The following is a 26,570-nucleotide window of genomic DNA, read 5'->3' as shown; positions in this document are numbered from 1 at the left end:
ATAAATCAGGCTGCACAAGGATTAAAATAACAAGCCCCAAATGGCCTTTAAAAGACAAAGGTGCTGCAGTGAACTATTTTCAGCCACTTTGGATCCTGTCAAAAGTTAGATCACTGATACAATTATCTTGCAAAACAGTAATGACCAAAGTAATATGTTATGAAAAATCTAACAATGGTGATACTTGAGCCAGGCTGTTGAAAAGAACAGATTTGATAGTCATTTGTGCTTTTAATGGCAGAACTGAGAATGCCATGCTTCCCTGAATACTACTTCTGGGAATGAGTGATGAAAAGTGAGCTGGGCTGAAGCATTAAATGTAACTGAATTGCATTCTTGTATGTTTTAATTAATCTTTTTTTAAAACAAGAAGTTACATTTTAATAGGCAATGAACACCATTATTTAAATCAAGCATAAGATTTTTCGTGTTGTTTCACTGCAGGCTGCATTTTCTAACAACCTGCCGGTGATGTGATGGAGATAAAGATCCCACACCTGGAGAACAGCGTGTGTGCTTCCAAACTCCCTGCCTTTAATGGGAGACAACTGTAGCCAGGGGAGAGTGAGCAGAAACAAATCCCAAGTGTCTGGACTTTGCCCCAGCTTTCACAGTTTAGTGCATCTTGTCAGAGCGTGCACTTCCTTCCTAACCCTCAGCTGGGTTAGGAAGGAAATGCTCTGTTTAAAGCATTAAAAGATGTTTTTCTGGCACCACTCTTGGCTCAGGCAGGGTCACCACAGAGCTCAGTGTGGAAAGCTCCCAGTGGAAAAGAGCTGCCCTAAGTGCTTTCAGCACTGACATCTCAGAAAAGCTGTGGTCACCCCAAGTTCCTGGCAGGCTCCTACTACAGAACCAGTTAACTGGGGTTATCCAGTGACTCTTGAATTCCTCCTGAATCCTCCCGCTGTTTGAAGGAAGTGTGTGGATGTATCCAAGAGTCCATCAGCTGGGCAGAGACAGGGGAGATTGACTAAAAATACTGTCAGGTTAAAAGCTCTCTTCCAGAGAAGAGATTTTTCTCCTCTTCCAGAGAAGAGAACAACTTTTGTTGTTTTCTTCAGGGATGATGTTTCTTCCTAGAAAACCCTGCTGCCCACATGTGCTGTCATTAATGCACTCCGAGCAGCGCAGTCAGCCCAAGCTCTGGGAGCTGCTCAGTGCATTCATGGCATCTCCCCAAGAAAATATTTCTGCTTCAAAGCTTTGTGACAGAAGCACGTGAGAAGTGCAGGAGCAGGCTGGACTGGTACTGGCACAGAGGCACAGGGGCACCCACTGCTGCTCAGACACTGCCTGGTGGTGTGGATCAGGGAGCACAGCAGGGCAAAACACAGGCAGAGGCTGCTTTGGAAATGCAGCTCAGGGAGAAACTCCTCCACTGAAATCCTTTCAGTAAGATAGAGGCCCAGGAAAAGCCTGGCAGTGAGCACCACCCCAGAACTGCACAAAACCTGTCCCTTCCTGGGCAAGCCCTCTGTCACCGCCTTTCCCCAAGTGCTCCAGATGACAGCACAGGTTTGGGATGAAGGCCAGGCTGAGGGTTGTCCTCCTCCCCACCATGCAGCCAGTGGGGCTGTGCTGAAAGCTGCCTGTCCCCACACCTGCTCACAGCTTGTGTCCTCCCTACTCGATGCATGGAAGGCCAAAGAAGTTTTCTAAATTAAATTAAAATTCTTTTTCTTTTTCAAAGCACTTAGCTTGAGGTAGCACACTGGGGCACTTGGAGGTATTTCATTGCTGCCTACACACATGCATGCATGCTGCTTTCCTAAATGAATTACTCCCTTAAAGAAGAGAAAATCATTGACTGAGGCTGCCTGATTATTAAGTTTTAAGGTGAAAAAATATTAGCTTTTGCCTGGCATGAGCCAGCCACGCCTGCAGTCATTGTGTTATTCATAATGGTGTACTAACAGTGACTTCATACTGTGAGGTCCTATTGAAAACCAATTTTAATCTCTTTTAATTTATTCAGGCATTTTTATGTCCCCAAGAATAGGAAAATCAGAATTCCTTTTTGGAAAGAAACCAAAATGACAGGTTTAAGATGCTTTGAAAACTACAAGGTTCAAATTTGAAATCCAGTCACCATGCAAGTTTGAACAGGTCTTAATTAGAAGTTGGTCAGTCATCTGCCCTGATATAATAAATCCATGACTTGTGTTTAACAAAGGAAGATGAGTTTGACACCTAGATTGCCTGGAAGAATGTCACAACACGTGCCTGGTTTGTTTCCTTGCAGGAATTTACCAAGATAATTAATATCAAAGATCGTTGTAAATGCACTGTAAGAACAGAAAGAGGATCTGAAGACAGAAAGGCTTGGCTCAGATGAAAATGTTACATTCTAGCACAATAGGAGTTAATACAAATTGCTGTCATTTGCATGCAAAAATATAATTTCAAACCTATTTGCTCCACATCTGTATCAAACAAGAAAGGAGCACATTCAACACATCTTTACATCTTCCAATCTTTCTTTTACTGTGAATTACAGTGCACATAACCCCAAGTGTAAATTTGGTCTCATTTCAAATTTGGTCTCATCACTCATTTGATGTATTCCAATTGGCATATAAAGAATAACATTTCCAGGTTGTGTAAAAAGAACTGTACTAGCAGGGTGCTGGCAGTTGGTGAAACAAAGCCTGACAGCAGATAAATCATCCAGGGGACCTGGGGGTGAGGGGAACGGTGCTTTAGCATGTGGCTTTTAAGGCACACATACACCCCAGAAAATGCACAATCCTAGCAACAGGGCAGGGGGAAGTGTTTTCTTCAGAGGCACACCAGTGGTGTTTTACAGGAAAGGCTGTATAAAAGCATAACCTGAAACAACCTGTCCTGTGTTAGCACAAATAATGCAAACTGGAATGCAAATATCAGTGGATTGGTGGATCCAGCCAGCTGGAACCCAAACCTGCAAAACCCCCAAAGGCCTGAACCTGAGGTCAGTTTAGATAAGCCCTCAGTGAGAAATCTCAGCTCTGTTGGCTTGTCTGTCTTCACTTATAGCAGACTTTTTTCCCCCTCCTCAAAGTTCATATAATCATAGAATCACAGAATGGTTTGGGTTGGAAGGGTGTCGCCCTGATTCTTAAGATTTTCTAAAGCCTTCTGAGTTTACATTCTGTTAGAAAACTTTCTCACACATTTTCTATAAACAACGTATTGTTTTGCATTCCTTCGTGGGGTGGAGGAAGTTGATGTACTGGTGGTTTGTCCAATGTCTTTGGAGAGGTGGCCCATTCACTCTCCAATCCAATGTCACCTTTGGAAAAGTATAAAAGTTGGAGTCAGAGAATAAACCTTCTTCTTTTTACCTTGTCATCGCATTGGCTCGTGTTGTGCTTTCACATGTCCTATAGTGACAGAAGGGATTTTAAAGATTATCTTGTTTCAATCCCCAGCCATGGGCAAGGACACCTTCAGCCAGGAAGATTCCATGGATACTCCTATCTCCACTCCCCTAACAACCCCTTTGACTTTTCCCTGCTCCAGTACTTGACCATGCAGGGTGACAAAACCAAAGTGTTCCTTAATCACCTTGGTTTTCAGAGTTCTTTTGGGGTTATTCTTTTTTTTCAGCTGACCACAGTCTTGACCTCCCTGGCAAATAATGCATCTGCTTCCAAAACAGACTTTGCTAATTTAAGATTTATTCTGAAAATTACCAATTTGCAGTAGTCAGTTCTCACCACTATTTAAGAAGTTGAATAAACCAGTTCAGAAGGACCCACAATTGCTAATAAGACTTATAGCCACTTCTTAATTCACACACTGACTGAACAAAATGAGGTGTTTTTCATTAAATTGTCAAATTCTGAGTCTGTATAAGAAACCTAAGCACTGGTCATGAATAGATTTGGCGATGAGTGCCCTGAGTAATTTCAAACCCCAAACATTCAGGGGTTAGGAAGAGCAGGTTTTTAGAATAAGAGATGTGAGATGTGAGCTGATAAAGGGAAGCTGTAAGAACTGGTGATGTGTAAGTGATGCCAGGCTTCAAAAGTCACGCAGTCCTTCTTGTTCTTAATGTGTGTTTTCCCACAGATTGTGGAGATCAAAGAAAGAAACAAATCTAAAGGTAACTGCCTAGACCAAAGCTGGTAATAAGTGTATGACAGACATAAAAGCAGCTCTGCAGTAAATGTTTTAAATAGTCTCCTGTGGATACAAAAGGTGGTTCCACAGGGACAGGAAGTAATTCCCTGTATTAAAATTTAATGTGTTGCCCTATGTGATCAATTACAAATCTATAAATATGTATGTGCGTGACTGAATCAGTAATAAAAATGTGATTTTATAAGTCTCTGAGTCTCCATGATCAGGCCAATAAACTTGTTACATCAAATTGCATCACAGCTTCTGATACCTACAGGAGTGCTAGCTCTTGTGATGAAACATTTCAGGAAGGGCTTGTCTGCATGTCCTACCTGCCTGTGGTGCTGCAGGGATAAGGATAAATGGAGCACAGCCCTGTGCCACTTCCCTGTGTGCCTGGATCACCCACTGGTACAAACCTAATCCAGACTAGTCACAGCCATCAAATTCACCAGAGTATGTGCAAGGTAGTCTACTACAGATTTTGGCCCAGAATTTGGTAAATAAATCTGGTTTCCCCATCTTCTTAGCTGGGTTTGGGGCTGGGAACCTTCCAGCTCCTGTTCAAGGCACAGCAGCTTCTCCTATCCACAAGCCATGCATGGAGGAGAGCAGGATGGCTGCACTCAGTGAGAAACAAGATTGTTATCATCCACCTTCAGGGAACAAGGAGCTTGATTGTGTTACTTCGCTGAACAGAATTTGTATTTCCACATCATGCTCCAGAAAAGAAGGATCTCAGCAGATGTCTGTCCAGCCAGAAAAGTGCAACACCTCATTAGTGCAGATTAGTTGTATGTCTTACAACTCTGGTTCAACTTTTCTTGAAATTCTGCAAAAATTCTGACAGCTGAATATGGATCAAAATGTCCAAAAACTTCTGATGTGCAGTTCATTGCTGCTCAATACCTGGGGGGAGAAGTCTTCTTTGGAGTGCCAACAACATGCTTCACTTGGCTGCTTTTCTCCATCTCCACGGTCACTACCTGAGATAAACAGGCTGGAGGGAGAGGAAGGGTCACAATGCTCTGGTTTGCTCCTCTCTTTGGTTTGGGATGCTGCTTCCCTGCCTTGCAGCCAGGCTGTGATGCTCCCACCAGTGTGTGGAAGTACTAAAAGGTCAGATCAGGTCTGATGTTCTACATTTAGAGACATACTTGATTTCCTGTACAGCAAGTCCAAAGTTAATGCATTACACCTGGGTCATATTTTTATAAACTAGTCTTGCATTTTGCATGACTGTGCAAGGAAAATATTCCTTACCAGATGTCAGACCCATGCAGACACCCCGGAGTTTCAGTAGGAGGCAGCAGGGAAGAACGTTGGCTGCAGATTTAACTTCTAATAGCTACAGGCTAGGAGCATGCAAATAACTGAGGGGTGTGATTGTGGCAAAAGTGATTTGTAGCACCAGCCAGTCCTGAGAGAATATCCTGCTGCAGAGAATGGCAAACCCCCTTTGCCTTTGGCTTTGATGGTTTATATTATGTGGTAAGTGAATGAACAAGATACACATGCTGTTTTTATTGCTCCACCCATTTCTTATTTTTTTTATCCTGTGGCTAACATCATAACTATACTTTGGTATATGGTCTGAGAATTGATAAAAAAACCCTCTTTGCTGTTCTGTGCAAAATACTTCTTTTAGAACCATTCCTTTCCTTGTTTCCTTCATGCATATATTATTTACAGAGCAAAAAACCAGAGGGAATCAAATCACACAACCTACAAAAAGAGTGAAAAGCAGGGCTTTACTTGCTCCCAGTAGTGAAGAAATGTAGTGTTAAGACTTGAAACTCATTTCCAATTTTCTGTGTTCTACTATGGTCTCTAAACTGCATATTATCTCACACACCAGATGTGCAGCTGTATCTAGGAACTACAGGGTGCAATAAGTAAGGAATTTCAGCCCTATTTCTTCTTTTATGTTTTAAGTCAAATCCTTATTCAGATTGTAATTTAGGGTTTTTCTTGTTTTTTTTGTGTGCTTTGTGGGGTGGGAGAGAAGTGGGGAGTTCGCTGCTCAATTATAGAAATGGAAAAAGGAAATCACATGGGACACAGAGTATTTTAACGTAACAACACAAGAGAAATCAACATCCACACCTCTAATTTTATTTCAATTGGTATAAAATTAGACTATAGAAACAACTTAATAAACACTTAGGTGGAATTTTCCCACAAGTCAGCAATCTCCTGGCTGCATCTGGAACTGAAATAAAATGGAGAGATCTTGAAAGTTATGTGAACCACTGTGAAGTGCTATTCTGAAAACACGACTTGGATATTAAGTAATTTGAATAAATTACAATAAATGTTACTCTTATGTTACTAAGAGGTTTATTTTTAGTCTTATAACAAAAATAACCATAATGATAATAATAATAGTACTGTTCTGTCTCAGGTGGGAGGTGATGACCTCATGAAGGAGTCAAATGGTGTTGCAAATACCTGTTTTTCATGTATGAGTATCCTGGAAACAGAGGACATAAAACTTTGCACCAGGATGAATTTAAACCCTGGATCCAGCATGCTAATTTTCTGGGATGTTAATAGCATTTGGGAGCTGGGAGGTGGAATATCAGCTCAAGACAAAAGAGAGGCCACAGAGGGAGAAAACGAGTTTTATTCTTCATGGCACATTTTTGCCTTGCCAGGAGTCACAGAGCTCCTTGGATTCCAAGGAAGGTTTCTCTGGGCTTTGACAACACCTGAACCCCGGTGTGGTGCTGTTGTTCCCTGTGAGCGTGGTTTCTGTGGAGCTGACAAGGGTTGGTTCCTCACAGGATCAAACGGCTGCTCACCTCTAAAGGAGCTGAGCCTGATGCGCAGTGCTTGCAGTCATCCACAAACAAATGAGCTAATTAAATTATTTTTTTGTGTGCTCTGGTATACTGCATAGTCCAATTAAGTTGCTAAGCCAATCATCTTGAAATAAATCAACCATATTGTTACATAATTCTTTTTAACAAACAGAGACATCATTATATGAACTAGGTTCTAAGGGTGCCAGATGCTCCTAAACAGGGAGTCTAATTTATTTCGTTGATTTTAAGAAGCAACTCATTCATGTGTGATAGCTTTTGTCATCCAAAATGCTAATTCTTGTCTGAGTTTAAAGTAGGTTTCTTTCTCATCCATAAATGAGAGCACAGAAGAGCTAAATATGGACCCTCTTTAATTCCCCATCGTACAATGGCATAAAAATGTTGTCCCAAAACACTGAATAAATGTCCTTCTAAACACAGCTAATAGGATTGGAATAGAAGAGAGGCCAAAATGACTTCTCAAAATTATTGTACTCAGTATGAAGACAGGACATCTGATCTCTAAAAACAAAGGTTTTGCTGAAGAAAGAACACTTGCTGAAAGGTCAGCATCATGTAATGGGAAAATGGGATAGACCGGGTTCCTGGGCAGCCCATGGTGCTGCCCAGTAATTATGTTCAACCTTAGAGCAGAGCAGAGCAGAGCAGCCTGGCAGAGGGCTCAGAGGCTCTGGCAGACTGGGAAACCTTGTTCCCTCCATAGGAAAAAAAAAAAAAAAAATTATGTGCTTACAATTTTATTAACGTTTCAAGGATACTGTTAAGGGAGATGGGAGCAGAGACGTTCCCTTACACCACTGCCAGTGACGCAGGCTCCTCCAGAGGAGAGCAGAATGCACACATCTAACCCTGCAATCAAGCAAGCCTCTTTTTATCTTTTTGCCCTTGGTTTATGCTTCTTTCTCTCCCAGAGAGAAGATTATAGGATACAGAAAGCCCGTGTTGGTTGATTTTTCTGATGCATTCATTGGAGGGTTGAGTGACTCTCACAGAAGTCAAGGTATGCAGAGCAGCTTTGTTTGACAGCCCTCTCCTAACCCATCTCTGAGGGTTTCCTCTGGATCATTAATAACCTGCAGCCTCAGAGATGCACAACAGCACTGAGAAGAAAGAAATGGGCATCACTAAATATTTTCTGTGCACCTGTGCTTACCATTCTGACTTGTTCCTATTTATTTTGGACCACAACACAACAGCTTTGCTTTGTATTTTCACTTGGCCAGTGATGATTGAAAGTGATTTCTCTGGATAAAAGCTGAAGAAAACAACGCCGTGGTTTCCATTTGGACATTAGAAGGTTGATGTGTTTTGCTGTCACATTCTATTTTCAAATGCATGACACTGCACAGGTGTTCAGACTCCAAATCCTTAGCAAAATCTGTCATCTCTCTGCAGCTTGTCACTACATCAGCTCACAGACTGAGGGGAGAATGAAGTTCTTGTATGGCAGAAAACTGCAAGTGCTCAACTGTGGTAAATGCTAATTTCTTTCCATAGCTGAAAAATATCCCTACATTTGATACATTTTTCAGCTGTTATAACTGCTTTGAAGTTCATTTGTCTATCTAGAATTTTTCAAATTATTTTTCTACAAGCCCTCAATGTGTAGGACACAAACTAACATTAAAAATGTGAATAATTTTTGCAGGAGCAGAAGTTGTTAGTCTGAGTCAAAGACCAGGCTGGAGTTTTTTCTCTGTAGTTGCTCTCCATAAAACTCTGACTGAATTCAGAAGGATGAGACTTACTAAGAATTATACATCTTCTTCCCATGCCTGCCTTAAGCATGTATTCTTTATCTGTAAGCACTGCTAAAATGTAACACAGCAAAGAATTTAATAATCAGCATTTTAAGAAAACCATTTTTGAGTTTTCAATCAGAAAAAAAAATGTGGCTAACCCACATTAATGCTGTTCTCCAAATGTTTGTTGAACAAACATTGAATCTCACCTGATGCTAATGTGGAACAGTATCCCACATTCAAACTGTAGAGGAAGGTGGGGAATGAAGCAGCTCTTACAGGACTGCTCCAGAGCCACCAAACAGGTGCCCATTTCTGCCCCACCCCAGCATCCTTGTCCACAAGGAACACTTCCTTCTGCCTCTGTGGGGCAATTCTCTGTTGATATTGGAAGACCAAACTCAAGACCTGCTCTCCAAGTAAAGGTCAGATCTCCTAAAGAGACTTGAAGTGAGCCATCCATGTTCTTCTGGCTATATCAGAGACAAGTTGTGAATGAAAACTATTCCTTTGCAGATGACTATTTAAATTTTGGCTTGATCATTTAGCATCCATCACTAGGCAAAACCAGTGGTGCCTCAGTGATATCATACTGAACTCCAAGGAATCCATTTGGCTCTTGCACAGCTAATTCAAGTCCTCTGAAGTTTTATTCTATTCCCTACACAATCCCTACTGTCAGTCAGAGAGAGCAGGGAATTGGGGTCCCCTGAGCAGTCTGAACCCAAACATGGCCCAGAGGGTGGGTTTCATTCAAGAGTGCTGAAAGAGCCAGCTCATGTTATTGTGAGGCTTGTCACTATCTGGTTTGAAAGGTTTTGAAGAATGGGAAACAACCAGGAAAGACCCCAAATACAGCAACTGTTTTCAAAAGGACTAAAAACAGTCTGGGAGATGACCAGCTGCTCAGACTCACTTCAGCCCCCTGGGAAATCATGGACACATCCTTTCTAAAGTCTGACGTGCTAAGGAAGGGCAAGATGGTGACTGGGAATAGACAGAGTAGATTTACCATGGCTTTACTAAATTTACCATGACTGACTAAACTGGTTGCCAAATATTTATCAAAAAACTAGATCTGTGGATGAGAGAGCAGAGGAATGTCACCTACTTTGTCCAGGTTTTTGACACAGCCTCCCAAGCACTTCTGCCTCACTCAGAAGACAGTGGTTAATGAGGCACACTCTGAGCAGACATCAGGAACAAGGGGAGTCTTGTTCTCCTGTAAGACTGCAGCCTGAATTCACAGATGCACTTTGAATCACTCTGTCCATAATCACTGTCACTGCTGAGGAGATTTGACGTAGTTACTGGAAATCACAGTGTAACAGAATAACTCCCCCTGGAAACTAATCTTCCCAAAGATGATTTAAACAATCTTGTTTGCTTCAGATTTCATTAAAAAGTTATTTTCAAATATACTGTTGACAGTTGTTGATGTTGGACCAAAGGTGATTATATAAGTTCTAGGCTTTGACTGGCAGTATTTAATTAAATTCAGCATTTTTCCCCCCCTTGCTTCTAATGTACACATTCCCTGAAACAAGTAATATTTGTGTTGTAAAACTTAAAGGACAGAATTCACCTGCTAACTTCCCAGGATGTTGTCTTACATATACATACTGAGTATGTAACAGCATGAGCTGTTCTTCCTTGCTTGGCAATACCTCCAGGACTGTTTCCTATTTGAGTTGTCAGGAAGACAGTGCATTTCTTGAATAGATGGCCCAAAAACATTTTGAATAAAACAGATTTTTCTTTTTTCTTTTTTTTTTTTTTTTTTTTTTTGCCTGGTGGGTTTCAAAATAACATGGAACAGACATACACTTAGCACCATGTGAAAGAAGAATTTAATCTCAAATGTTAATTTGTGAGATTTGTATTTATATTTAAGGAGACTTGAAGAGTGATTTTAACCCTGTCATCTCCTGGTTTAATCCTTCACCCTTCACTTGGATGTGGCACCTGCAGACCCCACTGCTTTCAGGATTCTGACACACCACAGAGAAGGCTCAACCAGCTGGCCCCAGAATTGAGACCACATCAAGAAATTAGCAACCAGATCAGAAAGGAAGAGACAATTATGGGCTTTTATGAGTAATATCAATCATTTTGATTTATTCATTTTATCTTGCAGAAGATTAATAGATATATATAACATTAATATACTTTTACAGCAGTGCAATTTATAAAGGAAAAAAACCTTTTAGGAAAAGCTGTGATGCAATCTACTGTTAATATTTTGCTGAGGGGGGATGAGACTGTTAAACCATTCACCTTGCAAATACTACTTAAAATTGATAAAGTACAGCCTAGGAAGGTTATTCTGTATCTTATCCTCCAGGGTCAATAATTCTACACTTGGAGCCTTCTCTGAACCGATTTGTCTATATTTCATATAGGAACACACTTTGATGTTCCTACCCAAATTGATGCATTTCCCCCACACATTTATTGTTCTTATTTCTAAATGTTGAAAGAAAAAACAGAATCTTCACTAGCTCTTAATGGAAAGCTTATCTATTAAAGATGATGACTTGTATGAGAAAAGGTGGTGGTTCCAGGCAAAGGGACTATTTTACAGACTACTCTAAATGTATTTCTTTCTGTAATAGGAAATTTGAAGCAATATCATGTTTATATCAGCAGAACATGTGATTCTTTAATAGCATCTTTCAACTGAAGCTTTTCTTACACACTGACAGCTACAGGGGTTGTCACTGCTTGCAAAGAAATTTGTCCCTAGGGAATGCATGGGATATTTCTTTAATAGGAAATTAAGGACTAAGCAAAACATTCAGGTGTACAATCTGTTTATCTGTATTTCCTGCTGGTATTTTTCTTTTCAGACACTATCAATTTTACCCAGAGCACTGACACCCCTGAAGAGCTTGCAATGGAAAAACTTCTTTGGAGAGGCTGGTAATGTTTCTGGTAGATACAAAAATGTTCTCCCTGAGCTCTGAGCTGGCCAAAACCTCCCAGCTGTATTCATGCTCCTTTTTGTGGCTGTGCCTGTGAGCTCATGCATGGTACTAACACAGTCACGTAGTTCACATCTTCAAAATATCCACAGAGCACACACAGTGTCCCATCCTCATGGGCTGGCTGCAGATGTCCAGGAAAAATCCAACCTGTCTACATCACATGCCCATAAAAAAGAAAACTGGCAGTGAAAGCATCACAATTTGAAGTAGAAAAAAATATTCTAAGAGAATTATTCAGAATATAATGTCTTCCTCCTGAAACTAGCCCATTTTCTAAATCTGAGAAATTGCCATATTATCCAAGACTCCTCTGTGTTAGGGTTAAAAGATACTGTCTAAGCAAATTGGGTCAGCACATATCTTTCCAGTTAGATGATCTGTGAAAACCAACAGGAAAGAGGCAAAGAAAAAAAAAAAAAAGGTAAATTACTCCAAACACCCAGAATCAGAAGATCAATAAGATCAATAAAGAGCTAAAACTTGCTGTGACTCACAGTGCTGATGTTGCAGATCTTTGAGGAAAAGATGCTCAGGAACTGGCAAATCATGCAGTCTGAACAAAGTGTCTCAAGAGTGATAGAAAAGAAGATAGCTAAGCATAAAGGGAAGGAATTAAGAAAACTTTGTGCATAGTATTAGGAAAAACTGGACAATATGATACCACCAGCTGTGATATTTCCTAGGGATTATCATGGGACCTTCTAAAAAAACACTAAGGAAGAACACAAGGAAGTGTTTAGCATCAGCAATCCCACATCACAGGAAGGTATTGGGTAGTTTTCCAGGTGTCCATCTAATAAGGAGAACAACAAAAGCAGGGAGCATTTGACAGACAGCAAATGCAGTTTCTCCCCAGTTTCATAACTGGTGCCCAAATCTATAATCTCAAAAATAACACAGGAAGACACATGACCCAGGTGGTCCTTACACTTTAAGGCTGCAAATTCCCTTTAGTTTGTTTAAGAGAGCACACCTCACCAAGCATCCAAGCTGCTAATCCCTAGACAGGCTCTCCCAGGACACAACCCTTGACTCCTTCCTTGCTGCCTGTGGAAGGATCCAATCCAGGATGTGCCTTTCACACACCTTTGACTTAGGTTGCAAAAACAGGGAAAAAAATGCTTGCAGTGATGCTTCTACCACCTTTTATTTTCTAGTGTCTCTTTGCAGGAGCAAGAACATCCTCAGGCAGGTGTAGGAAAAGTCACTTTCCCGCTCTCACTGAATTTGTACATATTCCAACTCCCACCAAAATAAATGAACACACTTGTACCTATTGTGTCTCTTCATGGTAGATCCAAGCAGGTTTCAGTCTTGTTGAGGCAGGGACTGAGCACTCTGCTGTAGAATACTGTCTCCCCTGATAAATCTGATACTATCTTGAGAGATCCAAGCTCATTTTCCCTTCTGCCATCCTAACCAGGGGATAAGCACTGACTTATTTGTACAGAGAGAATGGAGATACCACGTGGTTGTTCATCAGTCATTAAAAGCTGTTCTACCTTAAGCCAGCCAGCTAGCTTTAAAAAGTCTGCTAGTGCAAATGGAAGCAGGCATCCCTGCAATCACTGTTCTGGACCTTTCCTTCTGGCTGAATCTCATTCTCAGGTACCCTACACAATCTGCAGGTGTTCAATTCAAAGTGATGATGTCTGTAACCTCTGTATTATCTTTTAATGACTGAATTTTCCTGAAGTGTGTGTAGAAAACTCCTGACCACATTTAGTCAAGATGTTATTCTTAAATTGAAGAAACAAGGAAAATAGCTCAAACAAATCAACTGAATTTATGTAAGTTTCTTGCCCCACTAAATCACTAATCCTTTTCATTGGTAGTCCTTTTCCAGGTGAGTATTTTGAGGAGGAGTCAGAAGCAAATGAATTATACAACAGCACGTTTTCATTAAAGGCAAGATGAAAAGCACTTTTGCAGCCTCTATATGTCTGTCCAAAACAGCAAAATGTGGCTACCCCAGGAAATCCTGATTGTAATGCAGTTATGTTTTGGCTTTCAAACTTGCTTCTGTTTCAAACAGTATTTCAGCCCATTTCCTAAGAAAATCAAGCTTCCTGTGATGCTGTTGCCCATCACTGAAAGAACTGTTCAATCATTCTGTGCACTTCAGTTGGATCAGAGCTGGTGATCTCAAGGATAATTAAATTTCTGTTAGATAATTGTAGTGGATGAGACAGGAATGGGGACATAGGGCACATGTTCAGCAGGCTTTATTAATAACTGATCACAGACTGAGTTCATCTCAATACTCCCTGAAAGCACAGAAGGATTTCACTGGTGTAGGACAAGTCAGTCAATGACTGCTGAGTTGTATTATCAGGACTACAATTTCAGCATCTAAACAAAATAAAGTTCCATCACCCTCACAGTTATCAGCACTATTGAAAAAAATTAAAAATAAATCTAGTAGTTACTTTGGATGGACAAGACAATCCAATCCATCAAAACACAAGAAAGATACAATAGCCATTATATTTATATTTGTCCCATATTAATCTTATTATTCCACCAAAAATATATTTCTGCTGTTCATTGAAAGAATATTGCAAACTCACCAAAAGGCAAATTTCTGCAGAATCGTGTCCTTAGCATAAATACAATTTTTGCTATTTTAAATTTATTCTTTCCTCCATTGTTCAACATCAAGTATTAAAAACAGCAACACTGAACTCTGAGTCTAAGCAAGCAGAGTAAGAGGTCCCATCCAGTACCCACAAAAAGGTTTTGTTGAATAAAATATGGAGTTTAAACTCCCTGGTTACTGCAGCATTAGGCTGTCCATTGCTGATAACACATAGGTCACACGTGTCTGAATAAAAGGATTATGGGGTGAACACCATAAAATGGATCTGAGTATGAGGTATGTCACGTTTCTTTATTCTTACATTTAGAGGCATTTTATTTAATTTAAATCAAATAGGGCCTAACTCAACAATGCATTTATTCCCCTGTCAGACACGCAACACATTGGTATTATTTTAAGCTATCTTAGCTTGGTGCCAGAAACTGGATACTGAATTCTAGTCAGAAGAAATATAAGAAAAGACTTGGAGAGTGAGATGGATGAGAACGGCTGTGCCACTCTTTTAGAACTTTAAGGAAAGGCATTAACTGTGATCTCACCAAAACTGACATAAAAAAATAAATCTGGGATTATGGGTTGCAGGAAGAAGGAGAGAAAGCATAGAGAAATCAAAAACCTTCTGTGCCCCTGGATGGTAATAATGTGGTAGAAATGCAGTTTGTTGCATCTCTTGCTCTGGATCTAAGTTTTACACAACACAGTTCACTGCCACAATAAGACCTTGATAGGCAGAAGGTGTCCCTGCACAGAGGGGAAAAATATGCTTTTTAGAAACAAAATATGCTTTTTAGGGAAGAATCTACAACATCTACAGTTCTATAAAACTTGCTCCTTAAAATACAATCCTCACATCATATTCCAATCATGTGCTTTAACACTGGATATCCACTATGACTTGGAATCATGACAAATGAATTAAAAAATGGACAATTTTGAATGGAGACACTCTGGAAATACATTATACAGCCTAGGACTCAAGGCTGATAAACCTTTGAATTGATTTGCTACCAGACAGCTTGGACAGAAGCAGTCAGTGAGACGTGAACAGATGACCACTAATAGATTCTGGAAAGGTAGCTCTAACAATTTGTTACCTGCAAAAATTAAAATGTTTCTAAAAATAATTTAAAAATATTTAAATTAGAAAATTTGAATCTGAGTAGTAGAAAGGAAGGCAGTCTTTCTACCTGCTCTTGGGCTGCTGTACTTTGGATGGAGGGGCATCTCCAGGAGGAAGAGGAAAGCAAGGAAGCTGCTGGTTCTCCCAGAGGAGCTGAGCATCCTCTGCTTGGAAAAAACTTGGGGAAGTTAGAGCACAGAGGGAGACAGAAACAGAGGGAGAAAGCAGGCAGCTCCCAGCAGAATGCAGCTTAGAAAACTCCCTGGAGGGCCAGAAGCTTCTTCACAGCAATGAGCAGACCCAAGCCAGGGGAAGGCAAAGAAGACTGATGGATTTGTCACTCAGCAATAGCAGACACTGCAGTTTGACTCAGAATTAACTCAAAAATGGATGTTTCCAGCACTGGAAGATTAATGCAATGTCTGGAAATCGACACAGCAGCTCAGCAGCGGGTGGCAGCAGAGGCTGGCACACAACAGCAGCTGTAGCACAGGATTTGTCCCAGCTCCACAAGTTCATCAGTCTTTTCTTCCTTGCCTCGAATGGTGACAGAACTGAAAGGAGTCAATGGGCAAAACTGAATCGGTTTCAAAAAAGGCTGAGGTGTTTCAATCAGCTCATTTAAAGTGGACCAGGCTAACACACCTGATAAGACAGTGGTGTCACAGTAACATTATCTACTGCAATCTTTCCACAAGGCTGATTAGCATTTTGTTAGTTTAATGAGTGGAAAACAACACAGGCTTTAGCCCTCTACCTGGCACTCTGCTTGAGAAACTGAAGAACCCAGCTTCACTCCTGCCTTGATCCAAATTACATCACTCCAAAAATGCCCCAGTTAAGATCAGATTCAGCAGCTCTTCGCCTTTGTATGGAGTTGGGCCAGGGAAGGACAGAGTCAGTTATGCAAAATATTCTTCTGGTCTACTGGGGTGGAGGTAAGAAATTTGCCTCTAGGTTCTGTTTTATTTCTTTAGTTTCCCAAAAAAATGATGACACACATTTAACACATCTTGAGTATGAACTGCCATGAACTCCAGTTACAGTGCACTATAAAATTACTCTTATGTGCCTATTCTTGTACTACAATTTCAGAAGTTTTCTTCTAGGAATCACCTTAAGTAAGGAGAAAATTCAACTTGGGAACACCTTGCTTGGGTTTAGGCTCCCAGTGGTGAAGAAACACACTCACCACTACAGCCAAAGGATTGAGAACAAACCACTGCCAATGAGACCCTTAAATTCCCACTGGGAACAGGAATTCCAACTTTCCAAACACATTACGAGCAACAGGTGCTTGCAAGGAAAAGAAAGACAGGCAGCATTAAAGAAGAAAAAACTTCAAGGTCTGATATTTCATCCACCTGGGTTTGATGCACAAGTAAGTCTGTTACTGTGGGAATATTCCTAGTTACTGTCAGTCTCTGTCCTTCTCTGCCTGCAGTAACTTCTCAGGCTCACTCCACCTGCCCACAGGGCTGTTTTACATCCATCATCTTTCTCTCATATTCACCTCTTATTCCCTCAGCAAAGTCCCAGAGCTTTTTTCTCTCCAGGTCAGCCTCAAGCACAGCCAGCTCCTTCTCCATTAAAACCCCTTAAATCTATTTAATAGAAGAACAAATATTGGAGCACTCCTATGCACAGTGTTTTATTTTCCTTGATAATGGGTAAAGTAAGATGAAATTAAGGTAGCGTTTATTCTGGTGATTGATTATATTAGAAATACCTGGTCATCCCCCAAAACAAGTACTATAATGTCAAGAAATTCACAACTGATCATGAACATATACCAAACATGCTGGATCTGGAGAAGCAGAATGAGAGCTTTTGGAGTAGGCTCAAATCTGTACTGTAATGATACAATAACCATAATAGGCCCCAATGCACATAAAGCCTGATTTTAGAGACATTAGATTCTTCACTTTATTTTTTTATTTCTCCCTATTCTTTCATTTTCACTTCCCAGCTAATAATAGCTTATATTACTACCAGTCATTTGGAACAAAGAGAAACCCTATCTCAAGAACTACAGCTCTTAGAGCTCTTTAAATCTACCTTAAATTATAGTCAATCGTTCCAATTCTATATTTACAGTAAGCACTGCCATTCCAGGGAGAGCAGAGCATCACACCAGCACTGAAATCCCTGCTGCAAAGACAAAACTACTCAGTCTTAACTGCTGACCCAACTTCACAGCCCTTTATTTCCTCCCCACTCCTAATTTGTTTCCTTGAATCTCTTAAGTGCAACTGAGCTTAGAGCCGACCCAGAACACCAGCCCACAAGGAGATTCCCTACAGGAAAGGAATTAGCAATGTTTTTCAAGTCCTGACCTGCAGACTGGACTTACTTCACAGCTGTGATGCTCTGCTGGAAGCAAAAACTGTCAGCAGGTCACCCCTCATTTTCACTCTGATTGATCCTTTAAGTACCCAAACACACTATATGAAATATCGCTACAAACCCAGTGGGAAATGGAAGGGATGGAAGGAAACATAATGGGAAGGATGAACGGGGTTGGGGAAATAAACGCAAACCTGTTTAAGATTCAAAGTGAAAGGCCAAAGCTGCCTCAGAACAGGGTGTTTTGGGAAGTCAGGTTCAGGATGAATTTATAACAGCCACGTGAATGGGAACTGCTACCTTCCTGTTTTCCAATTCCGCTAGATTTGATCTAGCAAAGATTTTACGGCCGGTGTTTGTGTTTTATAATGGGTATAGTGAAGCAGTGAGTTAAAGTAGGCAAAAATCAGGACGCAAAAGACAATTAGCAGAGAAAATGGACTGTCCTGGTAAGTGCAGGACAAACAGCAGCACAAACCCGAAAAAAACCCTTCCTTTTTCATCGTCTCCGATACATTGACAAGTAGGTGTGAAAGATCCAAAGCTACAAGCTTCCCTGAGCACCGGAACAGTTCACTCTGTTTCTGAGCAAGAGGCAATCCCCACCTAGGGAATCACAGCTTTTGTTTTATAACCATTGCAGAGTAGCACTGATCTTTGCTTACTGCAGCACTTCACCAGAAGTGCCCAAGAATTACATCTTAATCAACACCTGGACCAAATAAAGGTCAACACCTCACCCACGGACCACAAGCAACTTGCTGGCACCTCAGCGCCAATTTCCCAAGCAGCTCTAGCTTCTCCTTGTACAGTTTTGCTTGCAAAGTGTTGATTAAAGGTAAAAATGTTAACAATATAAGAGAAATTTTAGTGTACCTAGGGCAGAGTTGCACCTCTCTGATGCTCTTAATGTCCAGGTCAGCCAGTGGTTTCTGCTGCTCCCTTTCAACTCCCATTCCCGAGTTCCCTTCTCGCAGGAGGAAAACCAGAAAGGTGGGAGTGATGAGAGGATCCTATTTTAGCACTGGGGCTTCACCAGTCTTTCCATTTCACTTCCCTGTCTGTTACACTTACAGCACAGCTCTGATATCATTCCAAGTGCTTTACAATGGCAGGAAAATTCCTTGTGTGTTACAGATGGAAAGTTTGAGACATGGATTGTGCCTAGGGAAACCTGGGGTATCTTGTGGCTATTGCACATCAAAGAAGTCTTGCTGTACAGATTTTAAACAGGATCTGGAATCTTTCTGTGCCCCAGTTAACCTACAAATAAACTGAAAAGGATCATGGAACCAGCTTCATGGAACTGGATCAAAAGATGTGATGCAAGGACAGGTTGAGTTGTGAACCTCCTATGCAAACTAAACCTGGCCCCATCCACCTTAAGACACAATTCCTTATTCAGGGTAATAAATCCTCAACCTGCTGAAACCAGCGTTTGTTGATCGGTCTTCAGCACCAAATTACCTGCAATTCTTGAGTTAGCTACATTCCTTTATTACACAAGGCTTATAATGCCTACAGCATCAGAAAAATTACCAAAGGAAGCCAAATGAAAGGTTGGGTCCAATACATTTTATTACAAATTTCTCCCTGAAATTAAGGGGGGATGGAATTTCATCTGTGCACTTCCAGATGACCAGAGGGAAGCATTTACCTTTCTGAAATGGTGCTGAGAGTCTTGCATGGTGCATATTTCTGATTCTCACTGCAAGGGCATGCTACCTGGACCACATTTGCAAGGCTATGGAGACAAAGTAGCCAGAAAGAACAGATCTCTGTGTTTCTACCTCACAGGATATGCATATTTTAAATGGAAAGGCAGCTTTAGCTCAGCTTTTAATATATTTCTTCTTATGAAGCAGTATCTTGCACTACAGCAAATATTCTTTCAGCTCAATTTGCTAAGAACCTTAAATTCTGTTAAAGAAACCCAACAAAACAACTCGGTAAAAATTCTGTTTCATTGTCAAAACCTGCTTTGGTTATAGTTATTTTCAGGTCTTGAAATTCCAAACAATCTGTCATTGAATTTCACTCATGTCAAATGCTATACTGCTAAACTCAGTAGAGAAAAATTTTAAATTAACAACATTTGTCTTTTTTTTTTCCTAATTATTTCTCATCTATAGAAACAATGTTGGGGAAAATATCAACTGCTTTTAAGGATTTGTGAAGTGATTGTTTCCTAGATTTCTCTGCCCAATGCTAATGTTAGAAGAGAGTTTATTGATAGGATACTGAAGCAACTTTGACTATAAGCACTGGAAAATGCTGCTGTGAGCCTTTCTTAATTTCAGACCACAGAGATGCAAGAATAAACCAATTGTTACAGTGCCTGGTTACCCCTAGAACCACAGGTCCTGCCTGGGAGTGTGTGTCTGAAACTACACCTTGCCTAGACAAAGGGAAAGTGCCAGGTTTTTTTTTGTTCCAACAAGAATTCTTTAAAATGACAACTCATATTCACAGGGAAGTAGAAGCCCCCCTCCTCCTTAGAGGTATTTAAAGCTGACTTAACAAAACACTAGCAGGGATTCTATAAACTGCATTATTCTAATGCTTCACACACTTTAATTCTCAACATGTAGAACTCCATTACTTCCGAAGAGATAACTAACAGGGCATTCAGCAATTATGTGACAATTGGAAAAGCTTTCTGAAAATTAATAGTAAAGCAAGAGCACCTATTAATGATAACACAACACAGCAATTTTTCATCTTCTTATCAATAACAGCCCAGGCATGCACTAACTGTGCATTGCAAATTGTTGTTTTGCTCCATATTGTCAACAGAAGGTAAACCTGGCTTTAAAAATTAATGTATTTATACATTAAGGAGCAAGTTAGCACCTTAACCTGACTCAACAGCAGCCTTCCTGACTGCTTAATATATCCAAATATGCAGAATATTTTAGGTAATATATATGTGCAACTGCTGCATGAATACTGGTACCTCATCTATTAAACAAAATAATAATCTAGAAACATGATACAAAAATATATCTGTGCTGTCTTAAAAGTAGTAAGCATGAACTTCTGACTGAGCAACGTTAGATACAGCATACAAAGAATCACCTAACACTGCTTTCAGAAATTCAGTGAGACACACTGCCATAATCTCCTCAAATTTGTGAAGTTTCACGTGGATTTCATCCTAATTTATGCATCTTTAACAAGTAGGTAAGTAGACAGCACACTTTGATATCTGAAAGGAAAGACAGCATTTGAAGTTCAATCTACTGACATAAAAAAACCCTTCTCCCTTCACTGAAAGGCAGTGCCAAAATATTTCCCATTCTAATACCTCTGATTTTATAAAAAATTAAGACTGCTCCATCAGGAAGGGTTTTGATGGTAGCATTTCTGGCTTACTAAAATGCTGCTGTATTGCATCACTTAAACCCAGGATTTTTTTTTTTTTTTTTTTTTTTTTGGCAGAAATGCTGAGCTTTCACTGTAGTACTAGTACTATCCACACTGATTTTTGGTTAAAAAAGGAAAGAAAAAGTCAAGAATCACTAATACCAATGACTCCCTTCTAAACCTGCTAAACAGATTCCAGGAAGCCATCAGTCCCTCCAAATTCTGGCCAGAGAGAAAAGAATAGCACAGGCTTGCATTCAATGCATTATCAGCAACATAAAATATTTCTTAATTTATGATAAGCTGTAGCTTTAACCAGATGTTCTGGTAAAAGCATGCCAAAATGCATTTACACAACTTATTAGTAGTAGGTTAACGTTAAAAGTTACATCTAAAATGCCTCAAAAATCCCACACATTCTCATTTTACTTTATTATTTCAACTTGTATAAACTATAAAACTAATTGACTCCAAAACCTTGTTGGTTTTTATCTAAAGAATGACGAAAAAAATTAATGCTCCTGGGTAAGCCGAGTGCCACATGCACCTGAAAACCTGCAGTGGTTATTTATGATTCTTGTTTGATTCAAGGCAGCAACTTTGCTTCATTTAGTCAGCCTTCACTCACACACTCACAGCAAGCAACTTCCCAACATCACCTATAAGACACTGCACAACAAACCCCATTCCTGATGGTACAAGTTTCAATTGATCCTTTTGTTAGCTCTTAAAAAAAAAAAAAAAAAGAAAAAAAAAAAGAAAAAAGGAGTGTGCGAGTGAAAGAGGTTGTAGGTATGAGGAAGGAGTTTTTATTTAGTTCTCTTCTGCTCAGCAACTTTGTAATCCATTTGCTGCTCTCCTTCCTTTCCCATCTCTTAACCCTTCGCGTTGTTTAGTTGGAAACTGGGCTGCAAGAATGTGAAGAATGTAAACAGCCTTTTATTGTCCAAAAGGATGGGAGTGTGAAAGAAATGTGCGCCTTATCGCAGGGCTGCAGCTCGCTACTTCATTGCTATGATAAAGTGCTGGAGCAAAAAACATTACACGACAAGCACAATCCAAAACCGGATTAGAATTTGACATAAGCTTCCTCAAAAACTAATCAATCACCTCACACTGTAACACTAGACTCCAGTTCTTAAGGAGGGTGTTTAATCCCTTCAAGGTTTATTACACACTCCCTATTGACTACTTCGTGACAAACTTTCGCGTCCAAGGCAACTGGGGAAGAGAGGAACAACTTTTGCAGCAGAGGTATTTATGAGAGTAACACCAAAACTCCCCCCAAAACAGCAAAATCAGTTCAAATCTTTCAGAAATAAAAGTGAAGACGGTCAAACTCTTTTGCAAACACATTTTTTTTCCTCTTTACGACCTCCTCATGAACACGAGCATCAGTCCGTTTGTTTCGTACCATCAGCGCCCCACGGACGAGGCGCTGCGCGGACGTGGGAGAAGTTGAGCTCCTCGCTTTGCCTTGCTCCCTTCAGAGCTCCGAATTTCGCAGTCTGCATCTCACCTCGCCGTCACGTCAGTCCCCGCATTCCCCCACCGCATGCAGAGGAATATTCACCAGAACACCGGCGCGTCCCGCGGTTTGTGGTAAGAATTGAGGAAACACCTGGGGCGCGCCGCAGCAAGCCGAAACTAACGGGGGAGCTTCGGAGCGCAGGCGACTCTACCTGCACACCCAGCTATGCCTTGCACACGAAAAAAAAGGCGCTTGAGGCCAGCAGAAAACTTTCCGTGAGCGGGCAGTCCCGGCGATGCTGGGCACACAGAAACACACACATCCCTCCCCAAACACACACATCCCTCGGTCCCTGCCCGCGGTATTTTCCAGCTCCGCGGCGGCTCCCGGAGCATCCCGGCGCCCGGGGCCGCGCTGCGCTCGGGCACGCGAGCGTCCCGCGTTCCCAAACGGGGCGAACAGGAGCAATCCCGCTTAATTAAAGTCAAATAAGAAAAAGATTAAAAAAAAAAGATAGAAAAAAGATGGGAAAGAAAGAGAACGATAATATGATAGGGGCTGTGGGAGGCAGGTTTGGGGAACAGGGCTCCAGAGAGGACCGCGCCCGCCGCGCTCTCCGGAGGAAGGCACCGGTGTCCGCCAAGCCCCCCGTGAGAGTCCGGGGGCCGCGGGGATGGAGACTTACGAGCTGGAGAACGCCCTGGACCACGACGAGGGGCAGGGGCTGCAGGGGCACCATCCTGGCTGCCGGTCTAGGCGGCGACTCCCCCGGCGCGGGTCTCGCTCATCGCCGCTCCGGGAGGAGGACGGGGGGGCAGGACCGAGCGCAGGGACACGCCGCCCGCTGTCCCCGCTCACGGGGCGCTGCCAGGCAGCGGCCAGAGCCCGGCACTGCCGCCGCGCTCGGCTCGGCGCCGCTCGGCTCCGCGGGCGGCCATGGCGGGCGGGAGGCGGGCTGAGGCGGGCGGGAGGCGGCGGCGCTGCCCGGCTCCCCCCGCGGGGCACGGCGGGGCCCCCTCACTGCCCGGGCCCCCTCACAGCCTGGGCCGGGCTCCCCTCACTGCCCGGGGCCCCTCACAGCCTGGGCCGGGCTCCCCTCACAGCCCGGGGACCCTCACAGCCCGGGCTCCCCTCACAGCCTGGGCCGGGCTCCCCTCACTGCCCGGGCTCCCCTCACTGCCCGGGCTCCCCTCACAGCCCGGGCCGGGCTCCCCTCACTGCCCGGGCCGGGCTCCCCTCACTGCCCGGGCCGGGCTCCCCTCACTGCCCGGGCTCCCCTCACAGCCCGGGCTCCCCTCACAGCCCGGGCTCCCCTCACAGCCCGGGCCGGGCTCCCCTCACAGCCCCCGGCCGGGCTCCCCTCACAGCCCGGGCCGGGCTCCCCTCACTGCCCGGGCTCCCCTCACAGCCCGGGCTCCCCTCACAGCCCGGGCCGGGCTCCCCTCACAGCCCCCGGCCGGGCTCCCCTCACAGCCTGGGCCGGGCTCCCCTCACACCTCACAGCCCGGGCTCCCCTCACACCTCACAGCCTGGGCCGGGCTCCCCTCACAGCCCCCGGCCGGGCTCCCCTCACACCTCACAGCCCCCGGCCGGGCCCCCTCACAGCCCCCGGCCGGGCTCCCCTCACAGCCTGGGCCGGGCTCCCCTCACAGCCCCCGGCCGGGCCCCCTCACAGCCCGGGCTCCCCTCACAGCCCGGCCCCCGCCGCCCCCGGTGCCGGAGGGACCCGCCCGGGCCGCAGCTGAGGGCAGCGGAGCCGGGGGCGGCGCGTCCCCGCCGGGCGCTGAGCGGACCCGCAGCCCCGGGCGGGGCAGCCCGGCCCGCACGGCAAGTTTAAAGAGGCGGCGGCCCCTCCTCCGCCCGCGGCCGCCCCGCCGAGCCTCTGGGAGCCGCCCTGGGCTGCCCGGCCCCGCCGCCGCAGGGAAGCGGCGACAGGTGAGCGGACTCGACGGGCATCCCCTGGTCCTGGCTTTATAGGGCACTCCTGTCACAGCTCCTTTCTCTGGGGAGATCTGCCCCCCCGCCCCGGCGCCCGCAGACGGCTGGGCAGCCACGGTGCTCGTGGGGAAATCCGACGTGTTTCTGCTTCGCGGCTCTGAGCAGACACGGTGAGACGGCCTGGGGATGCTCAGAGTGTCCTGGGAACACTGTTCCGGGGACATTGAGCCTGCCCTGGGGACACTGAACCTGTCCCAGGGACACAACACTGAACATGTCCTGGGGACACTGAGCCTGCCCTGTGGACACTCAGACTGCCCTGGGGACACTGCACCTGTCCCGAGGACACTGAACATGTCCTGGGGACACTGAGCCTGCCCTGGGGACACTGAACATGTCCTGGGGACACTGAGCCCGCTCTGGGGACATTCAGACTGTCCTGGGGACACTGAACCTGTCCCAGGGACACTGAACACTGAACATGTCCTGGGGACACTGAGCCTGCCCTGTGGACACTCAGACTGTCCCGGGGACACTGAACATGTCCCGGGGACACTGAACATGTCCTGGGGACACTGAGCCTGCCCTGGGGACACTGAACATGTCCTGGGGACACTGAACCCGTCCCAGGGACACTGAGCCTGCCCTAGGGACACTCCGACTGCCCCGAGGACATTGAACATGTCGTGGGGACACTGATCCCACCCTGGGGACCCTGAACATGTCCTGGGGACATTGAGCCTGCCCTGGGGACCCTGAACATGTCCCAGGGACACTCAGAGTGTCCTGGGGACATTGAACCTGTCCTGGGGACACTGAGCCCACCCTGGGAACACTGAACCTGTCCCGAGAACATTCAGACTGCCCCGAGGACACTGAACCTGTCCCGGGGACACTGAGCCCACCCCAGGGACCCTGAGCCTGCCCTGGGGACACTGAACATGTCCTGGGGACACCACACATCTGTCACTTGGGGACAATGCGCTCTTGGGCACAGGCACAGGGTGATGTTCATGTGGGCTCCTTGTGCAGGGCTGCAGGGTCTGGGTAATGGTGTCCGAGCCTGTGGGGAGCCCCGAGGGCTGCAGGACCAAAGAAGTCACTAGGGTCAGATCCATTTAATAACATAATTTAATGAATACTTGCCAGATCCATTGCTGAGATAGCCGTGAGCAGGCTGGAGCAGTTGCCCCTGTGTTTTTGAGCTGCAGGAGTGACAACCAACCGTGTAAAGTGGCAACCTTGAAGGGGAAATGAAGTTTTGGGTGCAGGAGGATGGGTGGAATGGTGACCTCAGCCAGGTTTGGCACACGAACCACACACACAGCCTGGGCTGAAGCAGAGCCACCACAGCAGGTACACCTGGGTCAGTGCCTGTGTTTGCTCATCAGTAATTCCATGATGTGATACTTGAGCTCTCTGCCACCGTGCTGAAGTGCAGGTAGTGGTTTCAGTTTCCAAACCCTGCCTGCCATTTGCAGACTACTTTCCTCTTCATTCTCAGTCTCCTCTTACTAGGTCTGTGTTCAGGTTACATTTTGACTACCCTTGTATGTTCAACTGCTAAAATCTTTGTCAGTGGAAACAACTTTGCAATCCCTCTTGTGGCACTTGAGAACAGCCATGGTTTTACCAGATAATGATTCTGGTTGTTTGGTTATATCCCACTGATTCCCTTCCTAGCTCTGCTGCAAGGAGCCTTGTAAAAAGCATTGTGTGGATGTGACTGTGCCATAAGTCACAATTGCTCATTTGAGTTTAGACAAAATGCTTTATCTATGACAAAAGAATGTGTTATTAAGGAACAACTTAAAATGAGTTCACTTGCAGTAGATTCAAAGACTCAGAGAAAACTGAAATAGTGATGGTCACCGAGTCAATGTATTATAATGAAATTAATGTAGTTACTTTTTGTAGCAATATTCAAAAGTTGTTTTTCATAGAATCGTAGACTCTCAGAATAGTTTGAGTTGGAAGGGATCTTAAAATTCACCTTGTTCCATTCCCTGTCTTGTGCAGGGACACTTCCCACTATCCCAGGTTGCTCCAAACTCCATCCAGTCTGG

At 43.7% G+C, this 26,570-nt stretch overlaps 1 protein-coding gene across 1 annotated transcript in view; it reads right to left on the bottom strand.

Moving 5' to 3' along the window:
* The window catches only part of NXPH2 (neurexophilin 2), a 35,385-nt gene extending 11,897 nt beyond the window's left edge, over positions 1-23,488 (bottom strand). The window contains exon 1 of the mRNA XM_021548684.3: positions 23,252-23,488. Coding sequence (XP_021404359.2) covers positions 23,252-23,305 — 54 coding nt within the window. The 5' untranslated portion in view covers positions 23,306-23,488. The remainder of the gene's footprint in view (positions 1-23,251) is intronic.
* Between the last annotated feature and the right edge of the window lie 3,082 nt (positions 23,489-26,570).

Source organism: Lonchura striata, chromosome 8 (genome assembly GCF_046129695.1).
Source record: "Lonchura striata isolate bLonStr1 chromosome 8, bLonStr1.mat, whole genome shotgun sequence".
NCBI classification, from domain to species: Eukaryota; Metazoa; Chordata; class Aves; order Passeriformes; family Estrildidae; genus Lonchura; species Lonchura striata.
Note: the sequence above shows the minus strand (reverse complement) of the source record. Positions and strands in the feature narration are given on the sequence as shown.